The following is a 20,334-nucleotide window of genomic DNA, read 5'->3' on the forward strand; positions in this document are numbered from 1 at the left end:
GGGGTCGCCCGGCCGGCACCCCGAAGTTCTGCGGTGGAGGGTGGCAGCCCTTACATGGCGGGCCGGAGGAGGGTCGGCATTGGTAGTGCCCTGGGAGCCCGACTTGAGCTCTGGAGATACAAGTTACATGCTCGGGGTGGTGCGTGCCAGCTTCTTCTCGGCTTCGCGGGCGCCGTGGCTTTGATGGGCCCGGCCGGACCGTGGGCACGGGGATGCTACGAGTTTGCTTGCAGCAGTAGCGTTGCTCCAAAGGCAGCTGGCACCTCGGCCGTGTCCGTCTTTTTCCCATCCCCACCCCTGGCCCTGTCCTCAGCCGCCCTCGACCTTTCGCACTCGTGACTGCCTGGCCAGCCAGCCAGCCCCGCTAGCTGGAGCAGGTGCTCGGGGGAGACGGGCTTGCCCGAACGACCTTCCTCCGTGATGCATCCCTCTTCCCCTTCACCTGGAATTGGCTGAATACAAAAAAAGAACCGTGACGCTGCCTTTCCTTTCCTTTTGGTGCTAGGTTTCTGATTTCCTGTAACCTCTTCTTGCCTCGCGCTGCCCAGGTCTTGGCGGCTGAGGCTGGCCTACCTCCCAGTCGTTCCTTCATGGGCTTTGCTGCCCCCTTCACCAACAAGCGGAAGGCTTACTCGGAGCGTAGGATCATGGGGTGAGCATCCTTCTCTCTTCCACTCCAAATAAATAACCACGTGCTAATAGTTGGTAAAATCCATATTGGACCACCCACCTCCCCAGCAATGTTTTTGCTGCCAGCCTCCCAACCTAAATTTCCCTCCTCGGTTGCTCTGCCCCTGCATTAAATGAGTCTAGAATTGGGTTACCTCATAGAAACGTTATCAAGTACAGACCGACCTGTAATCTCAGCTCTGGAGGCCAGAGGCAGGATTGCAAGCTTGTAGTCTCCCTGGGTTACATAGCCCAGAGCCTGCGTCATACTTATTACACACACACTTGAGATAGGATCTCACGTAGCCTAAGTTGGCCTTGAACTTCTAACTATCCTGTCTCCACCTACCTCTCTAGAGCGGGGATTACAGGCCTGTGCCACCGTGCTGGTTTCCTGCAGCGCTGAGGATTGAGCCTAGACTCTGTGCATGCTAAGAAACCACTTCCCAGTTTTTTTTGTTTTTTTTTTTTTTTTGTTTTTTGTTTTGTTTTTTTTGAGCCAGGATCTCATTATGTACCCCTGACTGTCCACCTTGTAATTATATAGACCAGACTGGCCTCTAACTCAGAGATCTGCCTACTTCTGCCCCGAGTGCTGGGACTAAAGGCTTGCATCACTATACCAGGCTTCATTTTTGTTTTGTGACAAGGTCTTATTATGTAGCCCTGGCTGGCCTGGGACTTACAGAGATACAATGGCCTCTGCCTCCCAAATGCTGCGATAAAGGCATGCACCACCATGCCTAGCTGCAACAAAAATGCTTTTAAAAACTTAAACTATAGGGTCTGGAGAGTCGGCTCAGTGGTTAAGAGCACTTGCTACAAAGCACCCAGGTTTGATTCCCAGCCCCACATGGAGGTTTACCACCTCTTCAAGCGCCAGCACACATATCGTGCACAAACATACATGCAGACAAAGCACTCATACACATAAAAATAGGCCTAAAGATTGTTTAACTATGAAATGGTTTAATGACTCCAGCTCCAGAGATCTTGCATCCATCCTGCTCTGGACTCTGTAGGCACAAGCATTCACGTGCCCATACCCTCCCCCAAACATACACATAATTAAAGAAAACTCGGTAGTGACGAGTACATGCTTACAACTTTAGCGCGCTGGAGGCTTAGGCAGCAGGATCCCTATCAGCTTCACCCCACTAACCTGCACTACAGGCTACACTGCTAGACCTTGTTTAAAAACGGGGTGGTGGTGGTCAGATGGTTCTGGAGGCTGCCAAGAGTGATGACCTGAGTTTGATCCCCTGGATCTACATGGTGGAATAGCAGAGCCCACTCGGGAGTTGTCTTCTGATCTCAGAGTGCACTGTGGCATAGCTCCCACACACAGATAAACAAATGCAAAATACTACGTAATTATTTGAGTCAGGTCTATGTAACAGTCCTGGACGCCTTGGAACTCACTGTAGACCACCTGCCTCCCGAGTGCTGGGATTAAAGGCTTGTGGTACTAGAAGTAACATATTAAAGAAGAAAAAGACACGGGGTATTATTTTGAGCCTCGTTATGTACTAGCTGCTAGGCTGAATGGGTGAGCAATCCTAAGTGCTGAATTACAGGTGAGTACTACCACACCCGTTTATTTTTTTAAGAGTTTTAATGATGTGTAACTGTATGTGGGTGTATGCACATACATGAGTGCAAGTGTTTTTGGAGACCAGAGTTGATCCTCCTTACAGAGGTTGTAAGCTGTGGGTTCTGGAAATCAAACCCGGGTCCTCTGAAAGAGCAGACAGCGCTCTTAACCAATGGGCCATCTCTCCATCCAGTGTATGTGGTGCTGGTGACTGAACCTAAGGCTTCACGCCAGATAAGTGTTCTAACTGAACTACGCCTCCAGTCTATACAGGTAGGTATTTTACATAAACTGTCTCATTTCGTCCTCACAAACAAACGAACCGAGTAACAATTTGCTCGTGTATTATAGATAAAAGAAAGGAGGCATAGGTAGTTTACCTAAGACCACACTAATAAGTTGTAGAGTTGTTCCCAGCATTGCTGAGGCAGGAGGATCATGAATTGGAAGCCAGCTTGTGCCCATAGTGGTTTAAGGTCAGCCTGAGGCACAAAAGATTGTCTTTTCAAAATAATCCAATGGCCCAGCACTTGGCACCAAGCATAAAGACCCAATCAAATTTGATTCCTCAACTCCACAAGCTAGAAGAACTGGCTGCTTTTTCTCTGCTCTTCACACGTTCCATACATACATATACAAAATAGTAAAATGTAAAAAAAAAAAAAGAAGACTTGGCTACCAATAAAACTGACATTCTGTCATCTAAAGCCTCTATTGGGATAAAATAATGTATCATCCAGATCTCTTTGGGTGCCTGGTTTGTGGGCAAAGATTGTGTCAGGGCCAATGGCAAGGACCTTGACCCAGCCGGCAGCTCTTGGTCTCCGATTCCTCTCGTTCTAGGTACTCAATGCAGGAGATGTATGAGGTTGTGTCCAATGTCCAGGAGTACCGAGAGTTTGTGCCGTGGTGTAAAAAGTCACTGGTAGTATCCAGCCGTAAGGGTCACCTGAAAGCCCAGTTGGAGGTTGGGTTTCCACCTGTCTTGGAACGTTATACCTCTGCGGTCTCCATGGTCAAACCACACATGGTCAAGGTGAGGCCTGTCTGGGAGGATTCAGGGTATTTTCCTTAGCAGTTTCATATTCAAGGGTTATTATTGGCCTTTCCTGTAATTACTTGATTTCTACATGTTAAGTATTCGCCTAACATTAAAGGGAAAGAAAAGTCAATTATCGCGGTGGTGGTGCTGGGCCAACCCGACATCACATACTATGCAAGTAGTTCCACGAAGCTAAACCCTCAGTGGCCCTCAGCTTTTCTAATGCTGTGACCCTTTAATACAGTTCCCCATGTTGTGGTGAGCCCCAACCATAAAGTTACTTTTGTTGTTACTTTGTAACTATAACCTTGCTACTGTTGTGAATCATGTGACCATCCCTGTTTTCAGATGGTCTTGGGTGACCCACAGGTCGACAATGGCTGCTCTAGCTCCTTTACATTACCCCTCTTAACAATGGGAGTTAACTAGCCAATTGTATCCTATTCTAGGCGGTTTGCACTGATGGCAAGCTCTTTAACCACTTAGAGACTATTTGGAGATTCAGCCCTGGTATTCCTGCCTACCCTCGAACCTGCACTGTGGACTTCTCGGTGAGTCAGGTTTCGTGGCACAGACCTTGGACCAGGCATGAGGGTAAAACTAAGCACTAAACACTTTACTACGTATTCAGAGGTCTAAGTCTCTTTCAGATTTGCATTTTGCTCATTTTTAAGTTACGCTTCTTAGGTGATGTCTGGATGGGGATGTAAAGAAGGCAGTACAGATTAGTACCCTTCCGACACGGTCTTGAAGTTTCTGTCTCTTATGCATTTCCAGATTTCCTTTGAATTTCGTTCTCTGCTGCACTCCCAGCTGGCGACCATGTTTTTTGATGAGGTTGTCAAACAGAATGTTGCTGCCTTTGAGCGCCGGGCGGCCACTAAGTTTGGTCCAGAAACAGCCATCCCCCGTGAATTGATGTTCCATGAGGTGCACCAGACTTGAGACAAAGGATTGTTCCCTTGCCTCCACCCCCTCTTCCCACCCAATTTTTATTTATTTGTTTTGGCTCTTGCTCAGAGAGAGGTCTAAGTTTCACCTCTCGATTCTTCCTAAACTGGGCTGCATGCTGGCTGGACATGTGGGGAAGATAGCACATATGGAAGTGAGATACACAGCAAAGAATGCCTTGTGCCCACGGCTGTTTCACACCGAATAAACCCAGAGCTGTAGTCTCTGGACCAGGTCAGGCGGATAGAGTAGTAACTTCCTCACACAGAGGTACTGGCTGGCAAGTAACTTTGACCCCCGCTAAGATTTCTCAGGAGAAGCGAAAGGCAACCTGCCTCAGCTTAGGAACGTGTCCATGCTGTCTGACGGGTAGAAAGTGAGGAGCTGCTTCACACCAGTGCCACAGAGCAGAGGAAGAATTCCTCAAACAGTGTTGGGATGTACCTTTTTCTTCCACGTGGCCTGAGTTTTTATAAAACTTCAATAAATTGTGACAGTGTGAATTTGCTTTTTTTTGGTATTGTTTCTCAGGGTAGGGGCGGGGGTAACATATAAGCAGAGTAGAAGTCACAGCTTCCTTTCCTGTGGGAATGAAGGTGTAAGGCAGCCTCTTGGACACGGCGTCCCTGCTAACTATAGTAGCACACCCTGCATGCCAGGACCTACTACCTACCTTCTTGCCTATTTATAGACTTTTTTCCAGAAGGCCAGCTGTAGCAGGACAGCCTTAGATCTCCCATAATCTAATGCCCCCAGGACCACCCCTTATTTTGGGAGGCTCCTTAGGGAAAGTAGTAATGGAGAGGCACTAACTATAAGCACCCTCTAGTGTCTTCAGTCTGGAGCTAGCAGTCCTCCATTTGTCCTTGGTACAGTTCTTGTCCCTTTCACCCACTGGGCTAGACCAGCTCCTGGATTAGTCAGGCAAGTACTTGTGAGGTCTCTATAACAGAGAGGGATGGGGGTTAAAGGTAAAGGACTCCCCAACCTTGGGAAAAAGACTGAACGTCTTTGGAAAGCAGCCTTCCCTCTGCATGTCCAACTTGCCCAAAGAAAAGGGGATATACACAGACTCACTTCTCACCCACTAGTGCAGACCTTCCTACCATATTTCTTACCTCATAATGATTCTTTAAGGCCTATGTAATAGCAAGCTCAAGCATTGTTAATAAAAACATTTATTATTTTCATTTTATACAGAACAACCTGAAGTCTGCATCATGACTTAACAGTTACCCAGGGGTTTACAGTGTGTCCATCTCAACAGTGTGGTGCTGGGGTTTGGGTTCCACACAAACGCAGGCAGGAGTCTGGGGTAGGGAGGGAGCACAACAGGAGTGTATCTCAACCCTTTCTCAAAGAAAAGGCAATATAGCTTCTGAGTCACCGGAAACCTGTGCAGACGGGGCTGCTAAGATGACCACCATACTGTGAGCTCGTAAGGGAAGAGCAAGAGTGACCTCGATAAATAAGGGGACATGTCCTCGACGCAGGGGATGAGAAGGCGGCTGTTTTGAATGCCCTCAGCCCTAGGTCCAACTGATATTCAAAGGGAACTATGTCTAATCGCAAGTCATTTTTCTGTTCAAAAAGAAAGGCTAGAACCCCTGGGACCAGCCCATGAAGAGGCTGGTCATTCCTGAGCCCTTGTTCTATGTGCCAGAGCATATTAACAGGAGAAACCAAGGTCAGAAGAGAGTGGCTTATGTTCCATGGAAGTAAAAGGCCTAGTTCACATTAAGTACTGAAAAGCCAAATGACTGGGAAGACCACAGATCACAGACCTGCTAAGAGGACCCTAGCCGAGGCTAGGACAGGGAGACCCAGAGCCTCCTCAGCTGAGGCACAGCAGGTATAGGAAGTCTGGGAGGAAACAGAACACTTGCAGACCTTAATTTAATGGTATAGTTTAAAGAGAGAAATAGAATCAAATGCTGGGTACCAGTAAAATAAATATGCCATTTATGGCCAGCTGATAGCATCAAAAGTTGCCAAATAACCAATATTCATTTCCAGCTAGCCAATAGATCTTTCTAGGAAGTGCTTGCGTACACAGGAAAAGGCCTTAGGGTTTGACACAGCTGACACCCAACATGATTCCTATGGAAACAAACAGGGCCTGGCCCTGGCCTCAGTAGCTCAGAGGGCTGGTAGGGTAGAAGCAAAAGCTTCACAGAATGACTGCAGCTTTTCTGTAACCTGCTTTGACCTAAACAAGAGGAGCCAGACTCTCACTCTAGAGATGGTGGGTAGCCAGATCTAACCTGACCACATGCATTAGTCCTGGTCATCCTACAGTTGGTAGACAACTCATACCAGGGAGGGAAGTGAGCTGGTGAGGGAAGAAGGGGTTGCTTTTCATCTTTTAAGTCTTAATTTATATTTTAACTTCAAATGTATTTTCAGTGCCTCGGATACAGGTTAATCTTAAGTCTTAAAGGCCCCTGAAACAAAACAAAATTATACTTTATTTTAAGCTTCCTCGTTTTCTTATAGTCAGTTTCCCGCAATCTCCCATTTTACCCTGACTTAGAGTCCACAAACTTCATCAGACCGTCCGTGCTCATGGACTTGGGCCTCTCTAGAGGGAAGCCTAGGGCTCTGCTCCAGATGAGCTGTGCCAGCACACCCAGCGCTCTCGACACCCCAAACAGGACCGTGTAGTAATTCATCTCCTTCATGCCATAGTACTGTTAGGGTAGAAGAGAAAAAAGCTTTATTAAAAGCCAGGCACACACAAGTCTATGGCAACAAAAACCTTAGAGACTCCATTCCCCCTTTTATCCATAGTCTTAGCCCACTCAGCCTTAAATAACTTGAAAGCTGCAGCTCAGTCAAGAGCTTGACTGTGTCAAAGGGCTCTGTGAGGGAGGCTAGAGGAAACCCTGCTCTAGGGGAACCCGGTGCTGTAGACCTGAAATTCTATCTACTTTTACTTAAGAGGCTGAGGCAGGAGGTCAAAAGCTTAAGGCCAGAGGCCAAGGAAACATCTTGGTTGGTAGACGGTTTGCCTTTCGAGACTTAGGACCTGAGTTCAGATTCCCAGCATGCACACAGAAGCAGGATGTAATGGCATATACCTGAAATCCTGTGAGCAGGACGACCCTAGAGGTTCACTAAGAGACTCCAAAAGGTAAGATAAAAAAAGTCTCCAAAAAGTAAGATGAAAAGTAACAGAGCAGGGGGCTGGAGAGATGGCTCAGTGGTTAAGAGCATTGCCTGCTCTTCCAAAGGTCCTGAGTTCAATTCCCAGCAACCGCATCGTGGCTCACAACCATCTGTGCCCTCTTCTGGCCTGCAGGCAATACATGCAGGCAGAATATTGTATACATAATAAATAAATAAATATTTTTTTTTTTTTAAAAAGTAACAGAGGAAAACACTCGACATCACCTCTGGCATCCACATGCACATACATGTGCCAGCACACACATAGACACATTTACCACCAACTAACTAGAAATAGTGCCAGGCCTTCATTCAAAGCACTTGAAGAGGCAGTGGATCTGAGTTCCAGGTCAAGCTGGTCTACACAGAGTTCCAAGCCAAAAGGGCCCTGCATGAGGCTTTGGGTTCCTCGCCCTTATTTTGATTAGGGAGTTTTGTGCAGAGTAAAGAACAAAACAGTGGTACAGTGAGAAGGCAGGCAGGGAGAACGGACTCACCTGGAGCAGCACCCCACTGTGAGCATCTACGTTGGGCCAAGGATTCTTGGCCTTCCCTTGCTCTAAGAGGATATTGGGCACAATCTTGTACAGCTGAGCAACCAGCTTAAACAGAGGGTCGTTAGGCAGATGTTTCAGAGCAAACTCTCTCTGGCAGGAATACCGTGGGTCAGTCTTCCTTAGCACTGCATGACCATATCCTGGGACAACCTGCAAAGGGGGGGAAATCACAGAGCTGGCATATTCAGGTAGAACTGTCCCCATTCAGATCATTTGGTCCTGATGGCTCAAGCAGGACTGTAAATTGAAAGTCAGCCTGGGTGATTCAGTGAAAACCCTGTCTCTAAATAAAAAGATAATGTAGTCCGGCGGTGGTGGTGCACGCCTTTAATCCTAGCACTCGGGGAGGCAGAGCAGGCGGATCTCTTTGAGTTTGAGGCCAGCCTGGTTTACAAAAGCTAGTTCCAGGACAGGCTCCAAAGCTACAGAGAAACCCTGTTTCAAAAAAAAAAAACCAAACCAATAAATAAATAAATAAAGAAAGAAAGAAAGAAAGAAAGAAAGAAAGAAAAAAAGAAAGAAAGAAAGAAAGGAAGGAAGGAAGAAAGCAAGCAAGCAAGCAAGCAAGCAGCGGTTGGGAAAACAGGTGGTAGAGCACTTGCCTTGCTAGCCAGAGATGCTGGGTTCAAGCCCAAGCATCATAAAAAAAGAAAACTAAATCTACAAGGCAAACAAATGGGGAAACAATAAAAGAGGCAGTTTTCTAGCTAATGCAGGGGCTGTTTTTATTCTTTTATTTTTTTCCCTTGAGACAAGGTCTCAATAGCCTGGAATTGTCTTTCAAATTTCAGTGCTTGGGTCTTAGTCTCTTTCTTGGTTGCTTACCCGTCCTGAGTTGAGTGTATTCCAGATGTAGTCTCGTAACTTCTCATCTGACACGTCTTTGCCAACTTCCTTCTGTAGCTGTGTTAGCCAGACAAGCACTTCCTATGGGAAGTTTAGGATGGGAAGAGGAATGTCAATACACATGCCAAGGAAAGGGTGTCAAGATGGGGACAGATCATGTGAGTAAAAAACACAGACCGGGGGAAAAAAAAAAAAGCTAGTCTTACCTGATTGGCTAGTCCATGGAGCGGCCCTGCCAGCCCATTCATGGCTGCTGCAAAGGCCAGGTAGGGGTCTGAAAGGGCACTGCCCACCAGGTGGCTTGTGTGGGCACTTACGTTACCACCCTCATGGTCACTGTGGGGACACGAGGCAGAGCCAAAGTGAGAAAGGAAAGGGCTGATTACAACAGACACTGCTTTTCTCTCGTCAGATCCTGGCCTTCTGGGATCCTGACACCCTAGCTGGTCAGCTGTGCCTACTCCCTCTCTCCACCCCCACTTCCACTGTTAGGGTCAAATACAGAGCTCAAAGCATGCATTAGCACTGAGCTAGTCTCAGCTATCTCCCCCATTTTAATGTGACCAGAAGAGGGAGCTCCTGGAAAGCTGACGAACTCGTGTGTTTTTTTCAAATCAGAAGCAATTCCTCTAAAGCTTTCAGCTTTTCTTCCTTATTTCTTGCCAAGTTTCAATCCTTACAAGATGTTTCTACCTATACCCCTTTGCTATACAGGTCATCTGTTCCTAGATAATAACATTAAGGAACTTTAAAATGTAGTCCTACCCCTACCCTCATTGCTGGGCATGGTGGCACACGCCTTTATTCCTAGCACTTGGGAGGCAGAGGCAGCTCTGGAGGATCTTTATGAGTTTGAGGCCAGCCTGATCTATATAGTGAGTTCCAGGACCAGGGCTATGTAGAAAGATTCTGTGTCTCCAAAAAAAAAACCTCAAACCAAATCAAAGAGTTTCCCATCAATCCAGGGTTGCCTCCCCATCCCCTATCCCCCCAGACAGTTCCTGGATGTCCTGGAACTTGCTTTGTAGACCAGGCTGGCCTCAAACTCGCAGAGATCCGCCTGCCTCTGCCTCCTGGGTGCTGAGATTAAAGGTGTGCACCACCACCACCCAGCTCAATCCAGGCATTTAAGGGGTATAATTATTAAATCTAACTTACCTGTGGATGGTGAGGTACAAACGCATAAGCTCGGTGAACTGTGCATCAGTATAGCCTAACATATTGGTAAAATTGTGGGACCAGTCCAGCTTAGAGTCAATGGCCCCAATGCTGCTGCCTTCCCGGTAAAGATTCCGGTAGATCTTTGCTGCAACACAGGGTAGCTTCGCAATCAGGTCCATACAATCTTCATAAATCAACTGATTAAAGAAAAGGTGGAGAAAAGAGGAATTACCTACAAAGCATTAGGCTGCAATATTGTTTGTCCTTCATAGACAGTGTCTGAGTTGACTGCTGTATGCTGGGTGGTTATATATTAAGTATATTTCAGGGTACAGAATAACAACAACCATGTACGGAGTAAATTACTGCATCCTAGGTTTCTAATAACCCACAATTCTCCACTGTTTCCTTAATGTAAGAGCACGCACACACGAGCTGAGGTTCCTCAGTTAAGTATCAGAGTAACCCGTGAACCTGATGTGCCACACTGCGATGTGCTGAGGGTGGCACAACTTTACACTAGACGGACGTGCTAGAGGAAAGGACATCACCTTTACATCTTCAGTAGCACACAGTGAGATCAGAGGATGACTCTGAAATCCCTTCCTTCCTGCCACCTTTATGTGGGTCCTGGGAAATGATGTCAGATTCCTGGGATTGTACACGTGCTTTCACCTGTTGAGCCATCTCACTGGCCCGTTTTCTAAAGTTCATTCTTTATTTCTTTAATGTTTACTCTTATAGTTTAGATTGCATTGAAAATTTATTACATATGTTAGGAGTCAAAACAGTGTTGACCAATTATTGAATAGCAAGAGCTTCAAGGCTTTAGATACGTATTATGCTAGATCTATTATACAAGGTTTTGAAACACGTATACTTTGATAGAAAACTTGTGCAGCATGTAGGTGGCCTAGACTTGATGCCTAGCATTTGCCTACAAGTACATCCAAACATGGGTGGAGAGACGGTTCTGGAGTTAAGAACACTTGCTCTTGGGCTGGAGAGATGGCTCAGTGGTTAAGAGCATTGCCTGCTCTTCCAGGATGCTGAGTTCAATTCCCGGCAACCACATGATGGCTCACAACCACCTGTAATGAGGTCTGGTGCCCTCTTCTGGCCTGCAGACATACACACAGACAGAATATTGTATACATAATGAATAAATAAATATTTATAAAAAAAAAAAAAAAGAACATATGCTCTTGTAGAGGATCCCGGCACCCAACATAGTAGCTAACAATGATCTCTAACTTGGTTCAGAGGATCCACTGCCCTCTTCTGGCTTCCACAGACACTGCATGCAGGTGGTGCACAGACAGACTTGCAGACAAAACATCCGTACACATCAAAAATAAATCTTGAAAAATACACCAACAAGAGTACACTAACTGGTTATTGAAAACACATACACAAGTAACATTATACGGACCAAACAGGTCATATTTACCTATTTATACACATGCAGGCACACACATGCACCAACAATTAATAAAAATAGACATAATAAATCTGAAAGAGAGCAAAGATGGGAGGGTCTGCAAAAAAAGGGCAGGCAGTGGTGGCACACACTTTTTATTCCCTTGAAGAGTCTTGTATGTGAACAAACCCAGGCATAATTGCCAGGCTGTGATGGCACATGGCTTTAATCCCAGCACTTAGGAGTTAGAGGCAGGTGGATCTCTGTGAGTTCGAGACCAGCCTGGTCTACAGAGTAAATTCTAGGACAGCTATAACAATTATTTGAGCAGCAGATGTAAAGGACCTGAGTTCAACTCCTGGGCACCACATGGTAGGAGAGAACCATGTCCTGAAAGTTGTCCTCTGCCCTTCACATGCAAGCTTCAACACATAAGCACCCCCGATTCCTCCAGTCTCAGGGGACCCAACATCTGGTCTCCATGGGTTCCTAAGCACATATGGTGCAAATAAACTCACAATGGCTCAGACATATACACATAAATAAACCTTGAAAACTGTTTGTATGCAAACAGCACTCAGTCCTCAGCATCTCATAAAATGGTGCGATGGCAAGTGCCTATAATCCCAGTATTCAGAAGGCTGAAGGTTCACGGGTTCAAGAACAGTGTGGATTATACAGCGAGTTCAAAGACAGTAGTAGTAAGTGCTACCTAAGTAGCAAGATCCTTTCAACCACCACCACAACCACCACCACCACCGTTTACAAACGTAGTGCACATAAGGGAGGTGGGGGTTACTTTCCCTATGCCACAAGATGGCTTAGTCAGTAAAGGGCGTACTACTCAAGCACTCAAACACGAGCATTTGAGTTTGAAACTCCAGTACCCTTGTAAAAACCCAGGCAAAGCAACAGTATCTGTAACCACGATGTTGGGAAGGCAGAAACTGTTGGATCTCTCAAGTTAATTGCCCAGTCAGACTAGTCAATTCAAGGGGCTTCAGTTTCAGTGAAAGCCGGGTGGTGGTGGCGCACGCCTTTAATCCCAGCACTCGGGAGGCAGAGGCAGGCGGATCTCTGTGAGTTCGAGGCCAGCCTGGTCTACAAGAGCTAGTTCTAGCACAGGAACCAAAAAGCTACGGAGAAACCCTGTCTCGAAAAAAAAAAAAAAAAAAAAAAAAAAAAAAAAAAAAAAAAAAAAAAAAAAAAAAAAAAAAAAAAAAAAAAAAAAGAAAGAAAAAGAAAAAAGAAAGTAAATGTAAAGTGGAAAAGATAAGACCCTTGGTGCTGACCTTTGGTGCACGCGAGCACACATGCACACGCACGCGCGCGCACGCACACACACACACACACACACACACACGTCACTTTTCATTTTAGGATTCTACAAACAGGACGTTAGTCTTTGTCTCTCCTGCAGTATCTTAGGTGGTCTAGCCCAGAGTGACTGGCATCAGTCCTCCTAGACTACAGTGTGATTAGCTATCAGTCCTCCTAGGCTACAGTGTGATTAGCTATCACTCATCTAAATCCTAAGGCATCATAAAAATTGTCCTTATTTGGGGCTGGTTCAGTGGACAGTGGCACCTGAAAAACTGATCCATGGTACAAACTCTGTATGAAGAGAAAACAAATTCCTAAGTTGTTTTCTGATCTTTACACACTATGAGTGCACAAACAAAATATAAATTAATAGGCAAAAAACCAATTCTCTATTTTCTTTATAATTGTTGTTTTAGTGTTATGGATTGCCTCAGTTTGTGAAGTGGATTCCTCAGCTAAGCCAGAGTGTTCTTCACATTCAGGTACTCCGAACCTCATTACAGTCCAACCACACAGCTCCAATTTCCTACCTCCCAGTACTTGGTTCGGTTGATTCCCTCTGCATAGGCACGGGCAAAGTTACTTTCACTGTTGAGGGCTGTGATGGCTGCACTGAGCTGAGACATGGGGTGCAGGTTAGTAGGAAAGTTGTCCAGCATGGTGACCACATGAGAAGGCAGAGCTGCCCTTTTGGCCCATTCTTGTGAGAGCCAAGATACCTGTGAAAAGGAGATTCGCTCAGAAACGCCTGAGTAAAGATGACAACAGGGTACAATCCCCTCAGACCAGTCAGCCCCTGCTCACTCCTTCTCGAAGCACTCTAAAAACCCCAGCTATGGGCAGATGAAGATTAAATGCTAAAGACTAGAGAAAAGCAAGGAAGGGGAATCAGAAGGGTCAATGTTGACCATACCTGTTCCTCTGTTGGCATCTGTCCAGTTACCAGCAGCCAAAATAGGCCCTCAGGTAGGGGTTCTTCCCCACCCTTAGCCTTAGGCAGTAGTTTCTGGCACTCAGGGATACTATGTCCTCGGAAACGTATGCCCTTGAGAAAGAAAGTGACAATTGTGACCCAATTTATTAATCTGTCAGTCACAGAACAGACCAGTCCTAATCATCAGTCATTTCAGTGGTAAACACACGCTACTAAGCCTGAGCACCTGAGTGTGATCCCCGGGACTCACACAGTGATGCAAGAGAACCAACTCCCACAAGCTGTCCCTCTGACCTCCACACTTACAATGTGAAATGTGGGACTTGTACCTGGGCACTAGAGCATGAACACGTACAAGAACAAGTTTTACTTAAAAGTTTACTTTATGGCCGGGCGATGGTGGCGCACGCCTTTAATCCCAGCACTCGGGAGGCAGAGGCAGGTGGATCTCTGTGAGTTCGAGACCAGCCTGGTCTACAGAGCTAGTTCCAGGACAGGCTCCAAAGCCACAGAGAAACCCTGTCTCGAAAACCAATAAATAAATAAATAAATAAATAAATAAATAAATAAATAAAAAATAAAATATCATCTAGGCATGGTGTCACACTCCTTTAATTCCAGCACTTGGGAGGCAGAAGAGACAAATCCCCGAGTTCAAGGCTAGTCTGTTCTATGTAGTAAGTTCCAGGACAGCCAGTGCTACACAGAGAAACCTTGTCTCAAAACAAAACAAAACAAAACCAGAAATAAACTGGCTCGAAAAAAACAAAATAGATAAAACCACAACAAAAAAACAAACAAACAAACCAAAAAAAAAAAAAAAGGAAAAACTATATTAAATAATCGTTGTTTTTTGAGGCAGAGCATGTCTATGTCCTGGCACTCACCTTGAAGACCAAGCACTGCCTACTGAGTGCTGGGACTAAAGATGTGGCTCTTTCTATTACTTTCAATTGTGTGTGCACGTGAGTTTGTGTGTGGGTGCAGTATGTCTTCTTAATTGCTAAGTCGCCTCTCTAGCCCATAAATGTGTTTTGTTTTTTCAACAACAACAACAACAACAACAACAACAACAAAAAGTACCTGCCATGAGTTCAAAGCCAGTCTGGTGTATAACCACAAGTTCCAGACCTGCCAAGGCTATAACTTCAAACAAAAGCAAAATCCTATTTTTCACATATTTATCCTGCCTTTGTTCTCTTATTCTGTACAGAGGTGCACGAGAGGAAATTGTTTCCAGCTGTCCCAGTATGGACAATCACTGATAGATGATGGTGTCTTACCTCATCAGGATCGAGAACCGATGTCTCATACACGAGTCCTTTCATACCTCTCATGCCGCCATACATCTAAGGAGAGAAGTGTGAGCAAGCATCACAGACCCGCCTGCAGCAGCTGGAGCTCCTGTGCTCAGAAGACCTTTACTCTCTCACCCACAAGACTGTATTTGGGAGGTAGGTTCTGGGGGCTGGATTTCTAGAACTGAACCAGTGTTCTGTCAAAGGCTGCTAGCTCAGGCAACGAGCATTTGCACCAGGTCACTACTGTTTCTTTAATGTACCTGCCTTTGCTTCCTTTTCTTATCTGTATTTTATTTTTCCTCATGACCATCCTTAATCCCCTCCACATTCCCAGTGATAAGCTAAATGGAATTAGATCTGTTATGGGCAAAGGGAAAGGAGCACTGACTGAAGAGCTTAGGAAGTTATCCTAAGGCTGCTCCAGAGGATTCACTGGGCCTGCAGTCTAACTGGATGGCCGTGACAACAATCAGAAGACAGTCTGGCCCTAGCCGAAGCTGGGAACAGAACTATAAACTGTATCTATCTTTGTTCATAGGTGAACAAGGTTAGGCTTAATTATAAATTTGCAGAAAAAAACAACTATTCTCTAAGGAATACCATAAAACCTAACATTTCATTGTATACCAGTAAAGGAAATGGTACCTTTGTGGCATACGTCATCTAAGACACCACCGCCCTTACCATATCCACAGTGATTTGGCCAACCACTGTCTTCCCATGTTGCTGTCTGAAGGCTTTAATTCTGGCCTGCTCCTTAGGTATCAGATTGCTCAATACATCTTTCAAATTCTAGAAGGAGAAATAGAAGGGTTAAGAGGTCATAAATCAGAGAGCTTCCTACTGTAAAGAACATATATAAAGACTGCACGGGGAGGAGTGAATGGGAGCTTCATTTTGTAGAAAGGAAAATGTCCTGGATATGGACAGTGATGTTTGCTTAATTAATAATTAAAAAGTCATAGCCGGGCGGCGGTGGCGCACGCCTTTAATCCCAGCACTCGGGAGGCAGAGGCAGGTGGATCTCTGTGAGTTCGAGGCCAGCCTGGTCTACAGAGTTTCAGGACAGTCAGGACTGCCCCACAGAGAAACCCTGTCTTGAAAAACTGAAAAAGTCAGCCACTCAAGAGGCCAAGGCAGAAAGATGAGTGAGGCCGCCCTGTTTCAGGGATTTGATAAAAGGGATGTAAGTTCCTGTATTAGAATTTAAACAAACAGTACATTTATTTCATTTAGGGTTATGAGCATGCTTTCGTGGTAAAGTACTTGATACCATGTGTGAGACTCTGGGTTTAATACTCAGTAGTACAGAAACTAAAGGGAAAACATTTGCTGTTTCCACAGCACTACACCACTGAATAAGAGGCTGGAGGAATGGCTCAGCGGTTAAGAGCTTTTCCAGAAGACCTGGGTTCAATTCCCAGCACCCACATGGCAGCTCACAACCATCTGTAACTCCAGTTCCAGGAAATCTGACCTACATGTAGGTAGGCACAACACGAATAAACATAAAATTTAAAAAAAATTTTTTTTAAACAATAGTAATAATAATCATCATAACAGTAACAATTATTGCTTAATTCCAATAGACTTAAGATAATAAGGCAAGTAGTTGCCAAACAGTCTGTCCTGAAGTCAGACTGCTACAATGATTCTGCATTCTTGACAGATCTTACCGTGGAAGAAGCACTGGCATGCCGGACAGCAAGAACAATGCAGGATGAGTTCTGCAAAGAGATTAAGACAAAATCCTTATGAATACCCTTCCCTTTTTAGACCAAGAAGCTGCAGTGACTTTCACCGTAAGGACAGTCTGACATAAACATTTATCAGGCCATAGATAACCCTGGCAGAAGCCTGCTTCTCACATCCTCTAAGAGCTTGTCTCACACACAGGGGTTGTTATACAGATTTAACTGTCAACAGGAAGGTGGCCGGGTACTGCTGCTGCAGTGCTCTCTCCACCCGTTTCACAAGAGTATTTCCAACCCTCTGCTTATGTTACTTCCTGAGAATCAGACAAGAGCAAGCAGGGTATTGCATGTAGTGACTGTAAAAGATGCTAATCACAACTGATGCACACTTTAATCATGTTCTGTCTTGCCCCCTGAAAAGAGGAATAAATAAATTATCCACCTACCATACTATAACTCCAGTTCTGGGAAATCCAGTGCCTACTTCTAGCCCCTGCAGGTACCAGGCATTCAAGTGGTGCTCAGGCACACATGCAAAAACACCCATTCACATAAAATTAAAAATTACAAGAAAAAGGAAAATTAAATAAATTAGAGGAATTTTGAAGGTAGTAAGTCACCCTGGAAACTATGTGTGACATCTGTTTTTAAGTGTCAACTTGACAGTATTTCTTTAGGATTTATTTACTCATTTAGTGTGCACTGGGTCTCTGCCTGCATGTTTATCTGTGTGACGGTGTCAGATCCCCTGGAACTGAAGTTACAGATGGTTGTGAGCTGCCATGTGGTTGCTGGGAATTGAACCTAGATCCTTTGGAAGAGCAGCAGTGCTCTTAATATCTGAGCCATTTCTTCAGCCCAACTTGAGAGAGTATTAAAAACCCCTCAAGTAAAGATGTTTCCAGAAGAGATTCGAATGGGAGCCTGAGTGGACTAAGTGGCCCCTCAACATGGGGATGAACCCATCAGCAGGGCCCCTCAACATGGGGATGAACCCATCAGCAGGGCGCCTCATAGAGCAAAACCAGGAAAGGTAAATCAACCTCTTGTCTCTCCCAGCTACAAATACTTTTCTCCAAACATAGACACCATACCTCTGCCTCTGCACACATGACTGACTGACACTGGCAATTCTCAGGCTCTCAGACTTACGGACTTGAACTGAAACCCACTACCACTATTCCTGGTACCCTGCTCACTTCTATAACTGTGTGAGTATGCACACATACATACATAGATATACACACAAATATAATTTTTATATTTTTCAGGCAAAGTTCCTTCACGTTGCTCTGGCTGGCCTTGAACTCAGATCAACTGTCTCTGTCTCCCGAGTTCTGGTTTGGAGGTGTGTGCCACCACTCCAGGCATTTTCATATATCATCTACGTGCACTGTACACACACATTCTTACTGACTCTAAACAATGACTAACAAACTATCCAAAATGATCAAGGAAAAATTCGTGTTAGACCTTTAATTACAACGAACACTGAATACTTGATCTGGAAAGGAAAGCTGCGCATGGGATGGTGCGTATCTGTGACAGAGCCAGGCCAAGTCTGCAGAGATGGCTCGGCAGCAGGAGCACTAGCTGCTCTTCCAGAGGACCCACATTTTCCAGCAGCCACACTGCAGCTCACAACCATCTATAACTCTAATTCTAAGAAAACCAATGACCTCCTCTGCTTCCACAGGCACCAAGCACAGATGGTACACAGTCATATATGTAGACACAAAAAATAATTTTAAAAATTGGAAAACTAAAATAAGGGGTATGAGGATGTAACTCAAGCACTTGTCTAACATGCACAAGCCCATGGATTACCCCGCCCCAGCACTCTGGAAACGTTATACAGTGATGCAGTTTATAATCCCAGCACCCAGGAGAATCAGAGTAAGATCACCTTCAGCTGCATGAATTTGAGCCCAGTCTCCAGCCAAAAGAGATTACATCCCCAAAATAAATAAAAACAAACTAATGGAAATTCAGACTTGGATCTCAGACTTAATTTCAATCTACAGTTTACACAAAAAGCACAGCAAATCCTAAATACAGGCCTGCCATTTTCATCCTGTTGCCTTGGCTATGAGACCCTAACATAAACCTCACTGTTCAATTCTCTAAAATGGTAATTAAAAAGCCAATGTTAGGGTATGGGAGATGGCTCAGTGGGCAAGAGTGTTTACTCTGCAAGCTTAAAGCATATGCACCCTCATAAAAGCAGACATCAACACTAAATTGTATTTTGTTAAATCTTGAAGCATTTTGTTATCAAATAAATGTGACCAGTAAGTTCTTTTCGAAATGTTTTGACATTTATGTTAAATGCCATTTCTAGTCCATAACTAGTATCTTGTAAAAATATAGGCTGTTAGAAAAAAAAGAAAAACACCAAGAACAAAATAGGCATAACAGCTTGTAGCTATAACTCAGAAACTGGATCCTAAGAGTTTTGGCCAGTCAACCTAGCCAAAAAATGTGTGGGCTTCCTGTCCCCAAGGCATTAAAGCAGACAGTGACGGAAGACCCAAACTTGTCCCTGGCCTCTATACGTACATCTAACCGCACACTGACAGCGGCATTCACACTGGTCTTGTATGGCATGGTGGTAACATCCGTGTAATCCCAGCACTACAAAAGCTGAAGCAGCTGAAGATTCAAGTTCCAGGCTAGGCTAGCCTGGGCTACAGAGAGAAACCATGTTTTTGAAAAAGAAAAGAGCCAGGTGACATGGTCACAGGCCTATAATGCAATCAGTTGGAAGGTATGTAGAGGGAGAGATCGGGAATTCCGTCAGTCTCCGCTACACAACATATCCAGTCTGAGGAGCCCAAGCTATGTGAGCGCCTATCTCAAAAGTGGGAGGGGGCAGAGAGTATTGGCTGTAACAATCCATCAAGTGCCCAAACTCTGGTCTAGTCAGAATTCATCACAGGAAGAAATCTGTCAAACCCTAGGAAAGGGTGAATGGCTAATTTCATTTAATAATAAGACCTCAATTTCCTATTTTCTTGGGAGGGATATCATTTTTAGCTTTTTTGAGATAGGATCACTTATGGTACAGGTTGTTCCTGAACTCACCATATAGGCAAGGCTGGCCTCAAACTCCTGTTCCTTCTGCTCTCTCCCAGTGCTGGGACAGCAGGTTTTCCTGAGACAGGGTGTTCTGGAACTCAGTATATAATCACAGTATATAAACTGGAACGCCTGTCAGTACTCCTGCCTAAAGCCCTCAAACTTCACTGGCAGCACTAAGAGCGCTGAGAATGGCCTTACGCAGTATGCTCAGGTCAAACCACTCATGGGGCAGGCGAATCACTTCTCAACGTCTTCCCCCCAGCTCCTCCCCAGCCCTGGAGCTGTGACAGCCGAGATTTGGGCATCTGGTTGCTTGCCACAAGTAGTCACCTCACTGATCAGCAGCTGTCAGGTGAGGCAGGCAGTCACCTCACTCAATAGGTCAGTTCCTTCATGGGGAGAGCCAGAGAGACTGCTAAAGCTTGGTGAATAATGGCTGACAGCCAGGAGTCCCAACGGGGGAAAGTGGAAACACCACAACCATTAGGAGGTTTTTGTTTTCAAACTCACAGGCTGGTGCCTTGAGCTTTCTCATTTTATTTGCTTGTTTGCTTGTTTGTTTAGGTTTTTTCAAGATCGGATTTAATCTGTGT

At 45.2% G+C, this 20,334-nt stretch overlaps 2 protein-coding genes and 1 non-coding gene across 4 annotated transcripts in view; 1 reads left to right on the top strand and 2 right to left on the bottom strand.

Moving 5' to 3' along the window:
* The first annotated feature begins 62 nt into the window (after positions 1 to 62).
* Coq10a (coenzyme Q10A) lies at positions 63 to 4,759 on the top strand. 2 transcript variants are annotated; one of them, XM_026778014.1, is made up of 5 exons: positions 63 to 139; positions 506 to 652; positions 3,107 to 3,299; positions 3,755 to 3,856; positions 4,083 to 4,759. In XM_026778014.1, exons 2-5 carry the CDS (start codon positions 591 to 593, stop codon positions 4,248 to 4,250), a joined length of 525 nt encoding a protein of 174 aa, XP_026633815.1. In that variant the 5' UTR covers positions 63 to 139; positions 506 to 590; the 3' UTR covers positions 4,251 to 4,759. The 2 variants fall into 2 exon arrangements, with proteins under 2 accessions (XP_026633815.1, XP_005371272.2); XM_005371215.2 differs by lacking the exon at positions 63 to 139 and adding an exon at positions 301 to 377.
* Positions 4,760 to 5,418: 659 nt separating this feature from the next.
* Positions 5,419 to 20,334, bottom strand: part of Cs (citrate synthase) — a 24,358-nt gene continuing 9,442 nt past the window's right edge. The window contains exons 2-11 of the mRNA XM_005371194.3: positions 16,643 to 16,693; positions 15,651 to 15,758; positions 14,949 to 15,014; positions 13,645 to 13,776; positions 13,262 to 13,450; positions 9,986 to 10,185; positions 9,034 to 9,163; positions 8,807 to 8,908; positions 7,922 to 8,131; positions 5,419 to 6,946 (exon numbers count right to left, since the gene is read on the bottom strand). Of these exons, the coding sequence (XP_005371251.1) occupies positions 6,776 to 6,946; positions 7,922 to 8,131; positions 8,807 to 8,908; positions 9,034 to 9,163; positions 9,986 to 10,185; positions 13,262 to 13,450; positions 13,645 to 13,776; positions 14,949 to 15,014; positions 15,651 to 15,758; positions 16,643 to 16,693 (1,359 nt within the window). The 3' untranslated portion in view covers positions 5,419 to 6,775. The remainder of the gene's footprint in view (positions 6,947 to 7,921; positions 8,132 to 8,806; positions 8,909 to 9,033; positions 9,164 to 9,985; positions 10,186 to 13,261; positions 13,451 to 13,644; positions 13,777 to 14,948; positions 15,015 to 15,650; positions 15,759 to 16,642; positions 16,694 to 20,334) is intronic.
* LOC113455740 lies at positions 16,981 to 17,108 on the bottom strand. The gene has a single exon (XR_003376726.1). It is a non-coding gene; the product is annotated as a U8 small nucleolar RNA (small nucleolar RNA).

This window comes from Microtus ochrogaster, unplaced genomic scaffold (genome assembly GCF_000317375.1).
Source record: "Microtus ochrogaster isolate Prairie Vole_2 unplaced genomic scaffold, MicOch1.0 UNK99, whole genome shotgun sequence".
NCBI lineage: Eukaryota > Metazoa > Chordata > Mammalia > Rodentia > Cricetidae > Microtus > Microtus ochrogaster.

Excerpts from the sequence above, each read along its gene's own strand:
- Coq10a (XM_026778014.1), top strand. The coding sequence starts at position 591 with ATGGGCTTTGCTGCCCCCTTCACCAACAAGCGGAAGGCTTACTCGGAG. Across the intron at positions 653-3,106 it reads TCGGAGCGTAGGATCATGGG|GTACTCAATGCAGGAGATGT; the intron begins GTGAGCATCCTT and ends CTCTCGTTCTAG. Across the intron at positions 3,300-3,754 it reads TCAAACCACACATGGTCAAG|GCGGTTTGCACTGATGGCAA; the intron begins GTGAGGCCTGTC and ends ATCCTATTCTAG.